The sequence below is a fragment of the Grus americana genome, chromosome 8 (genome assembly GCF_028858705.1).
Source record: "Grus americana isolate bGruAme1 chromosome 8, bGruAme1.mat, whole genome shotgun sequence".
Taxonomy (NCBI): Eukaryota; Metazoa; Chordata; class Aves; order Gruiformes; family Gruidae; genus Grus; species Grus americana.
Window position 1 is genome coordinate 25,848,496 of NC_072859.1, and position 16,679 is coordinate 25,865,174.

Genomic DNA, 16,679 nt, shown 5'->3' on the forward strand with positions numbered 1-16,679 from the left:
GCCCCAGGCACCCTCGGGCCATCAAGGGCCAGGCACCATGCGCCAACCTCAGCCCTGCTTGGAAAAATGCATCCATGGAACAGGATTATGGTCCCCAGGCAATGCACATTGCAGAAGGCCCACGTCACTCCCAGCAAGCCCAAAATCCTATGAACATGCCCCAAAAGGCAGCTGCCCTGGGGGAGGTGGTGAAGGATGCTCCAGGGAGGGGGCAAAGCACCCGGGGGGGAGGTTGAGCCACCCCAGGCTGGGCTCGGTATGGGGGCAGAACTCCAAGCAGAAATGTCCCACGGTCTGGCGGGACACATCCATCTGAGCCCCATGGCTGGGCCAGCGCGTGGACATTGCTTCACCAGGGTCCAGGGAGAAGAACCCTTTCAGCATCCTTTGGTATTGCCTCATGCATTTTTCTTGGAGGTCTCTCAGCCCAGCAGGGCTGGGAGGTGGCTGCCCGGAGGGTAACAGTCCCTTTTGCAAAGATCTGGAGGTTTCAAAATCCGCCTTTGATTTGAACTGGAGCCAAACACAACGTTTTGAAATTCTCCTCATTGGAGAAATCTTGGGGGGAGAAAAAACCCCCCAAAAGCCCAAGATATTTGGGATCGTTTGAAAAGGTTCGTTTGTAGAAACTGAATTTCTTGCTTCTTCTAAATGAGAATATTGAAAAAAGAGCAAAAATTGCAATTTCTTAAAGAGGACATGTCAGGCCTCAAATGGCCCAGTGTGTTGTGACTGAGAAGGAGATGGTGGGTTGCCCTGCTCTGACCCCCCTTCCCCTCCCCTCTCTGGGTCTTTACCCTCAAATGCAGCTTTACTGAAATCGGTGCCATTTTGGGAGACGCTCCATCTCCCAGCCAAGCATTTTCCAGCAGAAAATGCCTCAAGTCTCCAACCATTTCAGCTAACCATGTGTGGCTGCCGCTCCCTTCTGGGGCGATAAGCCCAAAAGAGTGGAGAAAAGCTATTTCTTAGGGCAAGGCTTTGGAGTCGCCCAGCCAACGGGTCCAGGATGGGGAGCAGCTCCCCGGCTCCCGTCAAAGACTGGTTTTGGGCACCTTGACCTTGATCTCCTCTCCTTGGCATCCCCACCATGGGCCAGACAGCCTGGGAGCCTGCCCACCTCCTCCTCCGCCTGCTCGGGGACAAGAAGCCGTGGCAGGTCTCTTATTGGCAGCTCCTGCCATTTGGCTCAGTGACTGGAGAGAAAACAGATTGACCAATGCCCGAAGCGAAGCCTTTGACCCAGCCGTCGGAGACACTACCTCATTTTCAGGAGCAAGCAGCCGGCTGGCTGGGAACCGTACCCTGGGACAGCGTGGGGACGGCTGGGAGAGATGCCACCGCGCCGGGGCGGGCAGCCACCCAACGTGGCCAAATGTGACCCAGGGCAAAGGTGGGTGCTGCCTTTCTGGCATGCCCTGATGTCACAGCATTACCCCATGGATCACTCTGCCCTCAGCATCCTTGAGGTGGGCAGGGCTGTTCCAGCTTTTGCCCGCTGCAGCCCAGCCCCACTCTGGTCCATGGTGATGTTCCCATCTCCCAGCCACACTTCTGGACCTTCTCAGCTGGCCAAAAGGGTTATTGCTACCAGAAGTTGCAGGAGGATGACAGCCAATTCCCCGTTTTTGCTAGCACTTGCCCTGGAGAAGTGAGCTGGCAGGTTGGCTCCAGCTGGGCAGGGAGAAAAGAGCAGGGTCAGGGATCCCATGAGATGCTCCAACCCCTGTTTTGGGCTGAAACCCCGCAGTACATGGCTAAAACGTAGGGATGCTGCTGGGGGGTCTCAGAGTCTCGTTGCTTGGGCAGGCGGCTGCATTGCAGAGAGTTGCTCCTATCAGCGGGATGCCCCGGGCAAACCCCAAGCCCCTTCTCACACGGGGGGAGCCCCACTGCTCTCCCTTGGCTGTAGCAGAGGTTTCTGCAGGGACCTGTCACTTGCCTTAAGGATGCTGGCGTGGATTGGGGAGAGCAGCCGCAAGCTGTTTTTGCGCAGGGAAGGGGCTGCTGCCGGGCGCTGGCCCCAGGCGATCAGCCCCAGGCTCCACCAAGGCCTAATTAGCTCATTTGCATCATTAGGCATGGGCCTGGGGGGTTGTTCAAAGGCAAGCTCAGCCAGTTTCAAAGCAAGACTCGAAAACGTCTTTATACCCAGAGAGAGGTATGATGGGGAGATCGAGGCGGGGGGGGATTCACACCCTGCTAACACGGACCAATTGCTGATGGCACTCATCTTCCATGGCACGTTGGCTAGAAATAGCTGGTGCCCCTGACCTCCTGGAGATGGAGTGGCATCGTCCTGCCCCAGCTCCCCTCCTTCCCCTGGAGCTGCCATGGTGCACTGGGCTCCCCGTTGGGCTGAGAGCATGGCCGGGGGGTGCTCCGAGCTGCTCCCCACCACCAGCTGCACCCCAGCAGCTTAGGGAGGCTCGGCCAGCAGCTGGGGAAGGATTAACCCTGGAGTCTTCCCAGCCAATTACCACCAGCCTGACCCCACGGATGCTGCTCTCTCCTTATCAGAGGGAGATGATAACCAGCTATAAGAAGTTAACGATGCTGCAGGATGAGTCACGGCTCTCCCGCTGCTCTCCAGATGTTCCCATCCCTTTCCCAGGGGAATGACGGAGGGATTCCATCCGCCTGCCACAAATAGAAGGAAAAACCCCAACCTCAACCCCATATCAACCCCCTCCAGCGCACAACCTGCTTGCTGACCTGCCGGCAGAGCAAGCAAGCAGCCAGGGACCAGCGGAGAGCATCCCTTGCCCATGGGGGATGAAAAGCAGGAATAAATTTGGGGCTGAGGAAGGGGTACGTGGGATGACCACCGGCCCTGAGGGAAAAGCGATGGGTGCTCCCAGCCTCCTCCCTCTGGGATGCCAGACACTGCATCCCAGCAGAGGCAGAGGGGTGCCGGGTCTTTGGGCTGAGTCAGGCTGGGCAGGAAACGCCAGGACCTCTCCCAGCAGCTGCAGCCAGCCGGGGAGGCGTGAGTAAGCCTGGAGTTTCGGTAAACGCAGAGGATCTTTAGCCAAGAGGTGGCAGGGAGGAGGTGGGGGGGTCGTTTTGAAGGAGAGGCTCAAGGGGGGTCCCGCTAATCTGTCCCCTGTCCCCTGCATGTGGACATAGGTGACGGTTGTGCCCCATATCGCTAGCCAGCATGTGGGTGATAGGGTGCAGACCCTGTCCAGCACCCACAGCCCCTCTCGCAGCAGGGTGCAGCAGGGAGTCCTACAGGCTAAGCCGGACCTTGGCTGCCAAGAGCTGCTGCAGCGTGATGCTGTTGGGTGCATGGTGCCCGTGGTAGAGGGGCACCCAAACCACCCATACCTGGGGCTGAAATACTGACTTGGGAGTTTGTCTACCCCTGCCAGACCTTTTAGGTTTAATTGTTGGCTGGTGCTGCAGGGATGTCCTTGTCACCCAGTCCTGGGGCTATAGCTTCCCATCCACATGGACGCTGCCTGCACAAGGACCTGTACATCCCCTGGACCTGACCAGGTGTTTGAGGCTCCTGGGCATCCCACAGTGGGTGTTTACAGGGGAACTGTGCACCAAATCAGGGAATATTTTCCCAGCTTGGACTTAGCATCATTGTAACATCTCTATGCCAGCTCACTGGTACCTTGGCAGCTGCTGGGACACCCCCTGCCCATGCATGGGAGCTCCTGGCAGCCCCAAACACCCTCCCAGCTGGGTTTCACCTCGGCATACCCCTGGCTTGCACTCAGCCAGGGCGGGGGTGCTGGGACCCCCCCGGTAAGGCTGCCTTCCCCTGCCTCTGCTTCCCTCCCTTGATTTCCCCAGCAGCTATGGGAAGGGATGACAAAAGCTCATCCCCAATTCGCCCTGACGGGTCTGGCAGGGACGTCTGCGCCGCTGCCGTTTATTTACCCTTCTTCTGTTACCACCAAATATAAGAGATGAGCTCATGCCTCTTGCCAGGCTCTGATGACATGGGGTTTATTTCCACTGCAGGTATAAATAAAAAGCAGCACGGCGGGCACCGGGATGCCTTGTGTTCGGGAGCAAAGTCGTCGTGCTGGGGTTAATACCTTGGCCAGGGGGAACCAGAGCCCCCGGGAGCCTCCAACTCCCTCTGGCATCCCAGGGATGAGGATGTACCCCCTCCCTCGGCATCCACAACGTGATGATGGGGGGAGTGGTGTGAGTCCTCCCAGACTGCTCTTTAGTCCACCCCAGCCCTTTCTGCCCAGCAGCAGCTCCCAGCAGCAGCTCCCAGCAGCCCCAGTGAAGCCCCAGTGCCCACCACCACCTGCTAATCCCCACCGAGGCCTGACCTAATTCCCGGGCACGTGAGCATGTCTCCAGGCAGACTGCTCTGTGTCGGGGCCGAGATCAAAGCGCGCAGGATGGCAGTGCAGGCACGGCACGCCTGGAAACACCGGCTCCAATCCACCTCGTGCTGCTGCCGGATTCGCCCCGGCACCCCAGGGTACAAGCAGCTCCTGCCTGGCCCTGCCACTGGCAGAGGCTTTTCCCCCGTGCTGCCCATGCATCTGGGGAAGGGTCGCAGTATTTGAGTCTGTGGCTGGACACTGTAGCCCAGATTGGGGCAGGGGTAATCCAAAACATGGGAGGTTTCAGTGCTTTGCCACCATACTGGATGGGTTCAGCCCCATCTGCGGGGTCTCTGTGCCCCGTTCCCCACCAGGAAAGAGGGATGAAGATGCAGACCATCCCTACCCAGTGGTGGCAAAGTGCTGCCTGGCCACTCTACGCAGGACTTTGCAGCCAGCCCCATGCCAAGCCTCCCCCAGCTCAGGTCCCTCAGCTCCGAAGGGCTCGTACACCTCCAGTCCACAGGCACTGGGGACTTTGCAGGTGATTTGCCCCATCCTCTGTGCTCCAAACAGCCCCTGAGCCACACACAGGGGACAGCAGGAGTGCTGGGGACTGGGAACCCTCAGGGTCAGTGTGTGAGGCCAGGCACAACAGGCACAGAGATGCCCCCAGGCCATGGAGCAGCCCTGCAGCCAGGCACTGCAGGGAGCACTGGGGGCAGCCGAGGCGAGTGCTGCACCCTGCCACTGCCTCTTAAAGCTCTACTTTCTTCTTTTTCTGCCCATAACTCTTCCCCTGCTGCAGCAGCAGGGCTCCCAGCTGGCTGATTGCCTGCAACCCTTCGGTGAGTCCTCGTGGTCGCCCATGGGGCTGCGGCTTTTTTTTAAGTCCCTTTTTGGTGCTGCCACATGACTCTGACTCCTGTGTTCAGAGATGCCACGTGGCCCTGCTTGTCTCTCAGGGCATAAGGGTCTGAATTGAGCATCGAGTGTCCTAAAAATTAATTCTCCTCTGAAGCCAGCATTAGCCAGCTGCGAGCCCAACAACCCTTCAGTTTCTGCTTCACCTGCTGGCCCTGGTGGCATCTCAGCTGGGTGGCAGAGGAGGCTTTCTCTTCACTGCCCCCCCCTTTATCTATGAGCTCTGTCTTTCATTTTTATGTTTTTTTCCCCTATAAATAATTTTTCTTGCCTCATCCGACATGGAAATACTAAGTTTGGTGCACAGATGTCACCATCCTGCAGGACGTCACCAGCACCAGGATGGGGACAGGAGCCGCGCTGCGTCCAAGTGTGCTGTGCCCAATGCTGCCACAGCTCCACGAGGATGGGAAACCTTCATCCCAAAGCCTGGGTGATGTTTGGCTTGGGGGCTGCCCAGTCAGGCTAGGTCCTCCCCATGGGTAAGGGCTGTGAAAGAGCCAGGGATGGGGAAAGGGTTCAATCAGCACCACTCAGACGGGTGCCTGCGCTGCCCAGCCACAGGGACATGATGCCCACGGAGTCCCTGGGACAGCCAGGACCACTCTGACCTGCATGGCTCCTTGTCCCCAGAGAAACCTCCTCCTCCTCCTCCCCACCAGAAGTTCAGATGCTCTTTTGGTGTAGAATACACCCTGTTTTCTCCAACACATTAATATTTGGGGGTTAGAAAACCAACACCTGAACTTTTCCAGCCCCTGCTCCTTTTTCCTTACGCTCTCTAGCAGTTTTCCTGCCACCACTGCCAAACGCCAGCGTGATTTGGGTATTCGCAGGGAAGCTGAAACCCCAAGTGGGAACCCAGTTTTGCCCCCAGCTGAAATGTGGTTCAGCCACCAGCTCCGGCTCTGGTTTCTCCGTGGTCCCCAAGATGGAGCTTGACTTTTGCAGGCAGGCTGCTGGCAGAGACGGGGTGCTGGGGGGATGGACCTTCAGAATCGTGGGAGGAAGAGAAACGCGACCCTCACCTCATGCATGGGGCATGTAAACTCCCATTTTTTGGCAGGGATGTTTTACTCCACCAAATGCAATGAAAGAGCCTGTATAGGAGCCAAAGCCGAGATGCTCTCCTGCCCTCCCCAGCCTGGTTTGGGCTCCAGCAGGGAGCACTGCTGGGTTTCTGGTCTGCAGGAGGCTGCGGGGAGAGCAGGCTGCCAAGCCTGGGCTCTGCCGGGATGCTTGGCCCTGGCAGCAACATCATCCCCATCCTGTTTGCAGAGCATCCCTCTGGCAGGGCTGAGCATCGGCACCTTCAGCTGGGAGCTAGCAAACGTGTGACACGTCCTACCCTCTCCAGCCAGCTCTGGGGAGCTGTGGCTTTGCCCAGCTCAGTGTTGCCGGGCACGTGGGGCAGCCCCCTGAGATGCCAAATAAAAGACCTTGTTTAGGTCCCAGAGGAGCTTGGGGACTTGGGAGCATCAAGTCACTCAGGGCTGCTGGGGATTTTTCAGGGCTTTCAAACACTTTGAAAACCACGATGGCATTTCCCTGCCCGGTGCTGGGTCCTGCAGTGGGAGATGAAAACCTGGACGGACCCAGCAGCTGCTCAGAGCTCCAGCCCAGGCTCTGGCAAAGCCAGTGGATTTTGCCCCTGGTCTGGGGAATCTCCTGAGGCTGGGCAGGATTTCGGTAGTGACTGCTGCGGTGCTGCCAGGGAGCCCTGTGCCTGCCGGGGATGCTGCACCAGCTGCGTGGGGAGGACAGAGGACCCGTAACTCCTGTGTGCTCGGGAAAATAGCATCCTTCTCATGCTGTTGTCCCTGTCCCTGCCCGGCCTGGGCATCAATGCCCAGGGCAGCTGGGGCCATGGGGAATGATCTCCAGATGCCTTCACCTCCTCTGGAGAGCAGCTGGGAAATCTGGGCTGGGGGGACAAGGCCATGCAAAAGGACACCCCACTGCTCCTGCATCCCCAGACTGCAGCTTACGCAAGGGGAGGAGAGCAGGGTGGTGGGGTGCACTGTGCCCCCCATCATCCCTGGGGGAGCAGAGCCCTCCTTGGGCAGTGGGGATGGAGCAGCCCCAGCACCCCCGGCATCTCCTCTCCTGCATCCCTTCCTTCTCCGCAGCCCAGTCCCCCGCCCGGTGGAGACTTGTCTCCCGGTGTGCGGAGGAAGCGATGAGGTCATGTTGCTTAATATAGCGATTTCATCACAGTCCTTCTCCCCAGCAACACGGCCCGGCTGCCGCCGGCTCCCGGCGCTGGCAGAGCTGCCGTCCCCCCCTGCCGTGCTGTGCCGCAGGCCCCGGCCGGCAGGTCCCGGGATGCTGGGCCCAAGGGCAGGCGGGGGGGGACGCGGTGCCAGAACCGGACTGTGCGGGGCTGGACCGTGCCTGGTGCCACAGTGCCGCCCTCTGGGCACCACAGCCGGGAGGATGGAGATGCTCGACACAGCCTCTCTGCCCCCCCAGCTCCAGATTTGAGCAGCACACTGGATCCATCACATCCCCAACGCCTCCGTGCCATCCCAGCTGTGAATTCAGGGTTTTTCCCTCCTCCCCACCCTGCTCGTGTCCCCCCAGTCCTGCAAAATGCTTCCCATTCTCCTAAAAAAATGAGCTTTTTCTTTCCCTTTTTCCCATCACACCCACAAGAGGCTTTCTCCCTGCCCTGCTTCTCAAATAGAAACCCTAAAGGTTTGCAAAACAAAGTATTTTTCACCCTAAAAAAAATAGAGCTTCTAGTGAAGGGCCCCAACCCTCTGCCCACATCCCTCTTGGCAGCATTGCACTGGGATATTGGGGGGGGAGGCTCACATGCAAACAGGGCCTTACAGAGCTGTAATTAGAGCTATAATGAGGTCAGAGCCAGTAACCCATCCCCACTGTGCCCGGGTAGCATCGCTTGCCTGGCAGCATCCCCTCCACGGCCCCCTTCCTGCCCAGGGACACGGGGAGGCACGCGGCGCTGGGACTTACCTGCCAGAAGAGCCTGCTTCAGCTCAGCATCCCCCAGCACGCCAGGGGTGGATCTGTAGAGCACCTCGCTGTCAAGACCTGGGGAGCAGCCAGGAGAGAGGGGTCAGCCCTGAGCCCCAAATCCTGCCTCCAACGCGATGGCAGCGGGCAGAGACTGAGATCAGCAGGCTCCCTCACCCTGCCCACCCTGCGTGGGTACCAGGGTGCATGGGGAGAGGTTTGGCTCTAGCGATGCTCTTGGGGCATCTCCAAACACTGGCAGAGCGGGTGGCTGCACGTGTGCACCCACATATGCCCTGCAGACAGACGCTGCGGCTGCCAGTACCTTGTTTTTCCAGCGCCTCGATGAGCCTGGTCACAGTCTGCAGCGCCTGCTCGGGGAGGGTGGGCTGCTCGGCGAGTTCTGCCTGCCCAGGGAGCCCTGTGAAGGAAAGATGGGGAAAAAAGGCTTGGAAATTCCTGCCTGCGGGAATTCCAGCCTCTGTCTTTGGCTGCCCCAGGACAGGCTCAAGCTGCTGCTTTGGCACAGCCGCAATCAACACTTTGGCTCACATGCATCTGATTTTGGAAAACTTCTCCTTTATTTTATCATCTTTTTGCAGTAAGAGTCACTGTTGGGGGCTCAGCCACTTGCTGAGATGCAAAGACCTGCTCGGGCACGTGCCCTGCTGCGGGAGCATCCCTCCCTGAGCATGGAGCTCCTTCGGGGCAGAAGCCCTTCCCCAGCTCTCTCCCCACGGGACTGAGAACTGTCCCCTCTCATCACACACAGCCCCTAGTGGCACCAGGCAGGAGCTGGGGGGGCACATCCCTACCCGGCATGGACATGGCTCCCTGCAGCTCTCGCTCACTTGGATTCTTTAGTGTCTACAACAGGATTGAGCACAAGCCCAGGGAGGACTCAGCTGCCCACGTTGGTTGGAGTAGAACTCCACCGGCCCTTGAGCAGCCCTTCAGCCAAACATGGGCCAGGCTTCCCATGGCATAAATCCCCAGGTGCTGCTGGCTCTATACCAAGGACACCTCACCCCAGACCCTGTCAGGCAGGAGCAACTCCCCTGGCAGGGGTGAGAGCGGCTCTTCTTACCCCAGGGCTCGCTCCTTCCATCCATCCATCCATCCATCCATCCATCCATCCATCCATCCATCTCACCCTGGCTGATAAATCCCTCCAGCTGTGGGGGTTATGCCTGACAGAGACTCTGACACTCTCTCGTTAGTGGTCCTGGATGCCCCCCGGGAAGGCAGCAGGCAGGGGGCAGGCAGGAGCAGGGGGCTGCAGGGGCTGCCACCAGCTGCAGCACATCAGAGCCACGTGTGATCACTGGGACACGGACAGCATCTGCAAAGGCTGATGTGTCAAGAGCTCTTCTGCCTGTTTTATGTGGTGAGCAGATCTGTTCTGGTGTAAATAAATTTTAAAAAATTGTAGCAAATTAAATAAAGCCTGAGTGTGACTTTCCTCCGCAGCGAGGCATGCTCCAGCCTGGCCAACTCCAGCATTAGATTCATTCTGTCTTTGGTTTTTGCTGCCTGGCAGAAGGCAGGGAGCTCATGTGAAGCCAATAAACCCATAATGGTTTTAAGGAATGGGAGAGGAAAAAAAAAAAAAAAAAAGAGGCAGCTGTGGACAGGACCACCCTGCCTTTGACCTTTTGCAAAAACACAACCTGGCTGCAACGGGTGGATCCAGGCTCTCATCTTTGCCACAGTGATGCCCTGGTGCTCCCCGGAGAGCGAGGAGGGATGCAAACCTCCCGCTCGTAGGTGGCTGATCTGGTCCCCAGGCATGGCTCTGACCCCCGAGCCTGGCCGCAGGGTCCCCTCCACTGCCTGATGGGGATGCGTTGGGTGAAAATGGGGAAGATTTCAGGGTATAAAGCAAAGTAGGCAGTTGGGAGCCCATGGAAAATGTCCCCACCACACAGGTGGTTTTTTAATTAGGGAAAACTGGGTTTTGGCCTCCAAGGCAATAGCTTGAGGAAAGGAAGCAACAGCAAAAACCAACCGTCTGTTTCTCCTTGCTGGAAACAGCAGGAATAGCCCCAAGCTCAGGTTGGAGCTTTAGCCTATGCTTTCCCTTCAGGGTGCCAGGCTGGACTCCAGCATCCTGACACAGCGCTTGGCTCCCACCCCGGGCGAAGTGGAGGTGATGCCTTGCAGCAGCGATGCTGCCCAGTCCAACCAGGCAGGGGCAAAAGAGCCACTGAGCTCCTGGGAAGTCTTCCAGGGACTCGGATCCACTGCAGAACCATTTTTAGGATATTATTTAATTAAAAAAAAGACCATTCCTCCCTGCAGAACCAGCCTTGGCTCTGGGGTACAGCTGGGAAACACAGCATCTCTCTCCCATGCAGGGCTTCCCCCAGGGCTTCATCCCGCTCAGGGTCCCCGGCCAGCACTGGGGCTCAGTGGGCACCAAGGGCACGCAGGGTGGTATGCCGCTGTCGCAGAAAAATAAGCATTTGGGCAAGCCAAAACAAATATCCCTCAAAACCTCCATCTGGGAATGGAAACAGTATGGGAATAATTTTTAAAAAAAAAAGTCCCTCCTTTTTCTAGAGGATGTTGGAGATTTTTTGCTCTAAGAAAAATCCGGCCAGCCGGGAGGTTTGGGTTTAGAGCGACATAGAACAGTACACACTGCTCTGCTGCTGCAGAAAGACGTGGTCATGGGCCACAAGCGTCCCCTGCCAAGGCACCCATGCACCCCAGCATGGCTCCAGGGGAGGCACCCCATGGAGGGGCACCCCACAGCACCGGGGAGGCAGCACCCAATGTCCCCCTGGGCAGTGGGGCTGGACACAAGGCCATGGCCAGAGCATGTCCTGCAGATGGCAGCACCCTTCCCAATCTACCCCCAAAACCTGGTTTTCACAGATTTTTCCCTATTAAAAAAAAAACCCTCAGTTTTACATTTTTTTAAAATTTAAGTTGTTGTCCTCTTGCCCAAGCACATGAAGGGCTGGAGCTGCTGCACCGAGACCACCTGTACCAGCCAGGCTGCGCTTGCTGCTGGGGCCGTGCCTGGATCTGTGGGGCATGGCCGCGTCCCTGACACCTGCGGGCAGGGGTCCCCAGGCATACCACCCAGCCCCGCAGGGGGAGCCCATACCACTCCCACAGTGGGGCAGGCCCAAAGGCAGCAGTGATGGGCAGCAGGGGCAGAAGCAAGAGGGTGGCTCCATACTCTCCCATCTCTAAAAATCCTGGTGAATGGGGCTGGAAAACCTTCCGGTCCACTTCTGTCTGACCCAAATTGTCCACACTACAGCACTGAGTTTGCTAGGGCTCTGCCTGCCACACAGCCAGGGGCAGAGGGCTCCTCGTGTGCCAGGCTGGGAAGGGGGTGGGTCACCCCCCAAAAGTGACCTCCTCCTCCCTGTGATGGCAGCACAGAGCTGCTCACCGACCCAGGACAGCATCTGCCTCGGCCCACTCGAGGCATCGGTCAGGAAGGAGCACTCCTGTTTCGGTGATGGGAGGCAAAGGGGGTTCCCAGCATCCCTGCTGCACCGTTTGGGGGGGGGGGCTGAGCAGCAGGATCCGCACAGCAAACCCCATAGGCGGTGGTGGATGGTGTCAGGGGAAGGAGTTGCCCCACACCAGCTGAGTCCTGCTGTGCTCAGCCAAGGGGCCAGGTGCTCCCCACCCACCTAAATCACGGTGGCAAGGGGGCCTTGAACCATATCCTGGAGAGGGATGCGCTCCTTGACAGCGGGTGCCCCTCTAAACCAAGGGCCAAGGTACACCCCCACCAGCCCAGGAGGGAAATGGCCTCTCCAGTTACCATATCTGCACCTGGTCCCAAACCAGGTGAGGAGGGTGCTGGTGGTGCCAGGCTGGTTTTGGGCGGCTGCGGCTTAAAGGCAGCGCTGCTCTCCCAGGCCCACATGGACAGCCATGTCTCCTCCATGGCATCCCAGAGAAGGAGAGCACTACAGCTTTGGCTGGGGTCACGCCTGGTGGAAGTGGGGTTTCTTTAGGTTTGGGTTTTTTTTTTAAGCTTGGGTACATTATGCAACTGCTGTGAGATCCCTCCCAGCCCCGACGCACTGGCCATGGTAAGTGGTGAGGGCTGAGCGGCTCCACGAGCTCAGCAGATCACAGCAGAGAAATGGCCGGAGTCCCCATGCCAGGAAGGGCCCTGCCAAATATTCCCCCCAGCACTGTGCTGCAGCCCCTGGAGATGGAGGAGCCCCCCCAGGAGACTGACCCCATTGCATGCCCAGTCTGTCCCTTGTCCCAGCTTGCACAAAGGGACAGTGAGGCCGGGAGCTGGGTGGGTGCCAGCGCTCGCCTGGGCACCGAGAGCAGCCAGAATCGGGTGCCGCAGTGGGGGAGAGAAGAGCAGTTGCAAGAAAAGGTCCCCAGGGACTGCCATGGGGCTTTCTGCTCCTCCCTGCAGTGGGGGGACAAGGCTTCTGCATCTTCTCCTGTGCTCTCACAGACGTGGACCCCCTTGGCCATCCCACGCCAGCACAGCAGCCAGCCCGGGGTGTTGGAGAAGAGCAATCCCTGCGGTGTGTTTGCCTGGGGGGGGGGACCCCACGCACCCCGTGCCCCTCCTGTGGCTGCCTTGACACACCAGGGCAAATAATTCCCAGGGCAGCTCCTCCTCCTGGGGCTGTATCCCCATCCCAAGGGTGGATCGCCAGCGAGCCATCCCAAAAGCAACCATCCCTCCTGGGCTCCATGCCACCCTCACCACCTTGCAGGGGACACCCACCCATGGGCTTCCACCTTCCCGCTCCTCCAGCACTCACCCCAGGGTGTGGGGGTCCCAGCTGGTGGTGGGGGCAAGGGCCGTGGCCTGGCCTTGGCGGTGGCAGCAACGATGCGTGCAGGGCCCAGGTACTCCACGTAGGTGCCGGGGAAGTCGCCGCGCTCCTTGGTGCGCTCGTTGAGGCCGTGGAGCCAACCCTGGGGGCTGCGCTCATCCCCGTCCTTGTAATCGGGGTCATTGAGCAGCGCGGCCCTGCTGACCGTCAGCACGTCCCCGGGGCACAGCGCCAGGTCCTCCTCCCGGTCCTTCTGGTACTCGTAGAGAGCCCGGTACTGCAGCCCGTCTGAGGAAGCCATGGCGATGACGTGGCGTGGGTCACGCTGCCCAAATCCAGCCAGGCATCGGGGGCATGGGGTGCCTGCACGGGGCAGGTATGGCCGGGCTGGAGCAACGCAGCAGGGATGGGAGCGCTCCCTTACCTGCACACGCAGAATAAAATGTCAGTGTTGGAAAATCTCAATGCTGGAGAGTGGCTCCTGACTCCTCCAGCCCCAAAATCTTTGCGGAGCCACGCTGGTGCCTCGAGCTTGGCAGGGTTGGCTCAGGTGTGGGTAGGGAGCCTTTTCATCGCCGGGGCAAACAAGACTAATTGGGGTGCTGGGTACAAACACACTCTCCTCTTCTCAGCCTGGTCTCATCCACACAGCGCTGGGGACCTCCCTCTCTCTGCCAGAGAGAAAGGCAGTGTGTTACCAACCAAACCTCTGTCTCGACCCCCAACCCTGTGGCCCCGTCCCCCATCCCACCCACCCGATGCCAGGGAGAGCCCAGCGGCTCGCTCAGCTCCAGCTTCCCGGGGAGCTCCCACCAGCAAGGCTCGGCTGCTGCACGCAAGGAAAGTACCGGCAAGAGTCTGGAAAGTAGGGCAAGAGATCACACCACGGGCTTTTAAAATAGACATATGTGCCGAGAAACCTCCCGCCCGCATGCAGATCCCCTCTGGCAGCTCCAGCCCGGCATCGCTGCATAGAGCCGGTGGATGAAGATACAGGATTTTCAGATTTTGGTGTGGTGTTTGGTTTGGGGTTTGTTTTTTTTTTTTTTTGGTGCATTTTTAAATAATCCTCCAAGACACACATCTTTCCCGGGGGGAAAAGGCTATGCTGCTGCCCCCCCCCCATCTTCCCGCAGGACCCCCGCGGAGGAGAGATGGATGGATGGATGATGAGCAACGACTATGGGGCAGGTCGTCTATCCGGCTGTCCCTCCGTCCATCTGCCACCCAGAGCCTCCCCCCCCGCCCCCAAGCCTTACCGGGTACGGCGGCTGCCCCGGCGGGAGCGGAGAACGGGAGCGGAGCCGGCTCGGCCCCGCCGAGCTCCGGCGGTGATGTCAGCGTCCCTCCTCCCCCTCCCCGGTAGCCGGGCGTCCCCCCCCCGCCGCAGCGCGGCGGGGGGGGGACGCCCGGCTACCGGGGAGGGGTGAGAAATGTAAGAGTAGGTGGATGATATCATCCCCAGATGCAGCATCTCTGCTCCCAAATTGCCTCCTCTGTAGGATGGAGACCCACAGACAGGGAGGTCTCCATCCATCCTTAGGGATGCTAAAGGATAGGGGAGGACCAGCACCCCACGGACACCCCCTCACCCCCCTTGCCAGCCAGCTCTTGCCCCAGCACCCAGCCCACCCACAGGTAAACCCATCCCTTAGCTGGGATCAAAAACACACACAGGAGCTGCCATGGAGGATTCCAGCCCAGGGATGCTCCGATTCTTCACTCTCCTCCTTAGCGTTTGCCCAGAAACGTTCCCCAGGCTGGGCACCTCATAAAACAGCACAGGGCGATGCTGCAAGAGCTCCTGCATGCAGAGAGGTTCCTTAAAAATTAACAAGGCAGCAGTTAAAATATAATGGGGCAGAGAACTTGAAGAGAGCTGGTAGGGCTCATATGGAAAGGGCCATGCTCTGCTGCAGCAGGAACACGCACATCATCAGCCCATGGCAACAGCAGCATGGTTGCATGCAACAAGAGCATCAGTTCTCAGCTCATTTCCAGCTTGGGGACACCCATGCTGGGGGTGCCTCCGCCCTGATGTGGTTCATGTCTCCTTGAGTCTCGGCATGGATGTGAGGTTCCCAGAGGTGCAGAGGCTTAGGTTGCTGGGGTTTTTTTAATCCTTGCTTCTCATGGTGACTTCTCAAGCTGGCAGTTGCTCCTTGTCTTTGCCGCAGGTTGGGCATCCTAAAAATAGATGGTACCTAAAACGTAAGCTCTGGGAAATTCATGCTGGCTGAATCCAAGTCAGCACTGGAGCAGTGCAGGGATGGCACGAAGTCCAAGGAGGCACCCCAGGTGCTGGGGAAAGGCTGGGAAAACTGAGGCACAGAGTCGAGCGAAGCAAGGCAGGAGATATACGGCCCTTCTCACCCACGATTTCAGCAAACTCCCCCCTCCTTTCCCCACAGCGTGTGGCCTGACTGTGCAGCACAGCAGCACCCCAGGGGATTTCACTCCAGCCGCGTTTCCCCAGGCAGCACGCAGCCCCCGACACCCTGCTCCCCAGCCAGGGTCCAGCCAAGCTGCTGGCCTTTGAGGACTAAAAGGGCTTTTTCTCCCCCCACCCCACTCCTGCTGGCACTGCGCTGCTGCCACAGCTGCTGGGACGGAGCCGGAGTCACTCCTGGCTACTGCCCAGCTGCAAACAGCCAGACACTGCCCTCCCCTCACATCTGCTTCCCTGCCTGGGGCTGCCCCAGTCATGTTCCCTGTGCCCCACTGGGGATGCTGGGGGTCTGCCCTGCTTGGTCTCCCCAGCCCATCCCACTGGGGTTGTCCAGCCAAACAGGGTAGGCACAGTGCCAGCACTCTAGGGGCTGCCTGGGGAAAAGCAAGTTTTCCTCCTGTGAGAGGATTAAAGCTGAGGAGGCTGGTGGGTACATCAGCATCTGATATTACCACCCATCCTACCCTGGGATCAACTATACATACGGGCCAGGAATTAACACCATCCCAGGGCTCTGGGGCAGGGGAACACCCTGGCACGACACCCACCATCTCCTCTTCCCAGGCTGCTGAGGGGGACCCCTCACACCCAGCAGTAAACATCTTCCCCTCCCAACATACCCCAGGGTCCCCAAGGGCAAAGGCACCATCTCCTGCTGGAGCCCAGTCCCATTGCCCCCCTCTCCACTGGATGGGGCTGAGCATCACCCCAGCCCTCCCCAGCATGGCCAGCTCCTGTCCCAGCTCATTGTTTGCCTCCAGACATCCCCCAGAGCACCCCTTACCCACACCCCAGCTGCACTGCAGCAGGGGCATTCCCCAAAGTCCCCCACCTTGGGCTGCCCCTCACCCCCACAGCCCCCCTGCACCACTAACCCCTCACCTTGCCCCAGCCCAGAGGGGTGGGTGCATCCCCTGGGGTGGGCAGACAGCCTCCAGGCAGCACCCCGTGAAGAAGGGAAAAGTGCTGTAGGCCTTCACTGCTATTTATTGAGCAAGCAGAGGAGCTGCCTGTCAGGCCCTGATTAGCTACAGATCCTTCCTCATTTGCCTAATGAGCAGCACTCATTGCAATGAGAGCTTTGCCTCTGACTTGACTGGCTGCTGCTCTTCTGCCAGGTGTGCAGGAGGAGGCATCCTTGCACCTTGCACCCCACGTTCCCCCTGCAAGCCCCCCTTTGCTCACTGTCCATACAGCCCGGGCTGGGCTATGGCGGGGAGAGGCAGATGCCTCCTCGCTGGGGTC

The 16,679-nt window shown here is 59.0% G+C and overlaps 1 protein-coding gene across 1 annotated transcript in view; it reads right to left on the minus strand.

The window, feature by feature from the left end:
• PIK3R3 (phosphoinositide-3-kinase regulatory subunit 3) overlaps positions 1-14,345 on the minus strand; it is an 83,191-nt gene extending 68,846 nt beyond the window's left edge. Inside the window, exons 1-4 of the mRNA XM_054833551.1 lie at positions 14,245-14,345; positions 12,971-13,656; positions 8,530-8,625; positions 8,205-8,282 (exon numbers count right to left, since the gene is read on the minus strand). Of these exons, the coding sequence (XP_054689526.1) occupies positions 8,205-8,282; positions 8,530-8,625; positions 12,971-13,286 (490 nt within the window). The 5' untranslated portion in view covers positions 13,287-13,656; positions 14,245-14,345. The remainder of the gene's footprint in view (positions 1-8,204; positions 8,283-8,529; positions 8,626-12,970; positions 13,657-14,244) is intronic.
• Positions 14,346-16,679: the final 2,334 nt, after the last annotated feature.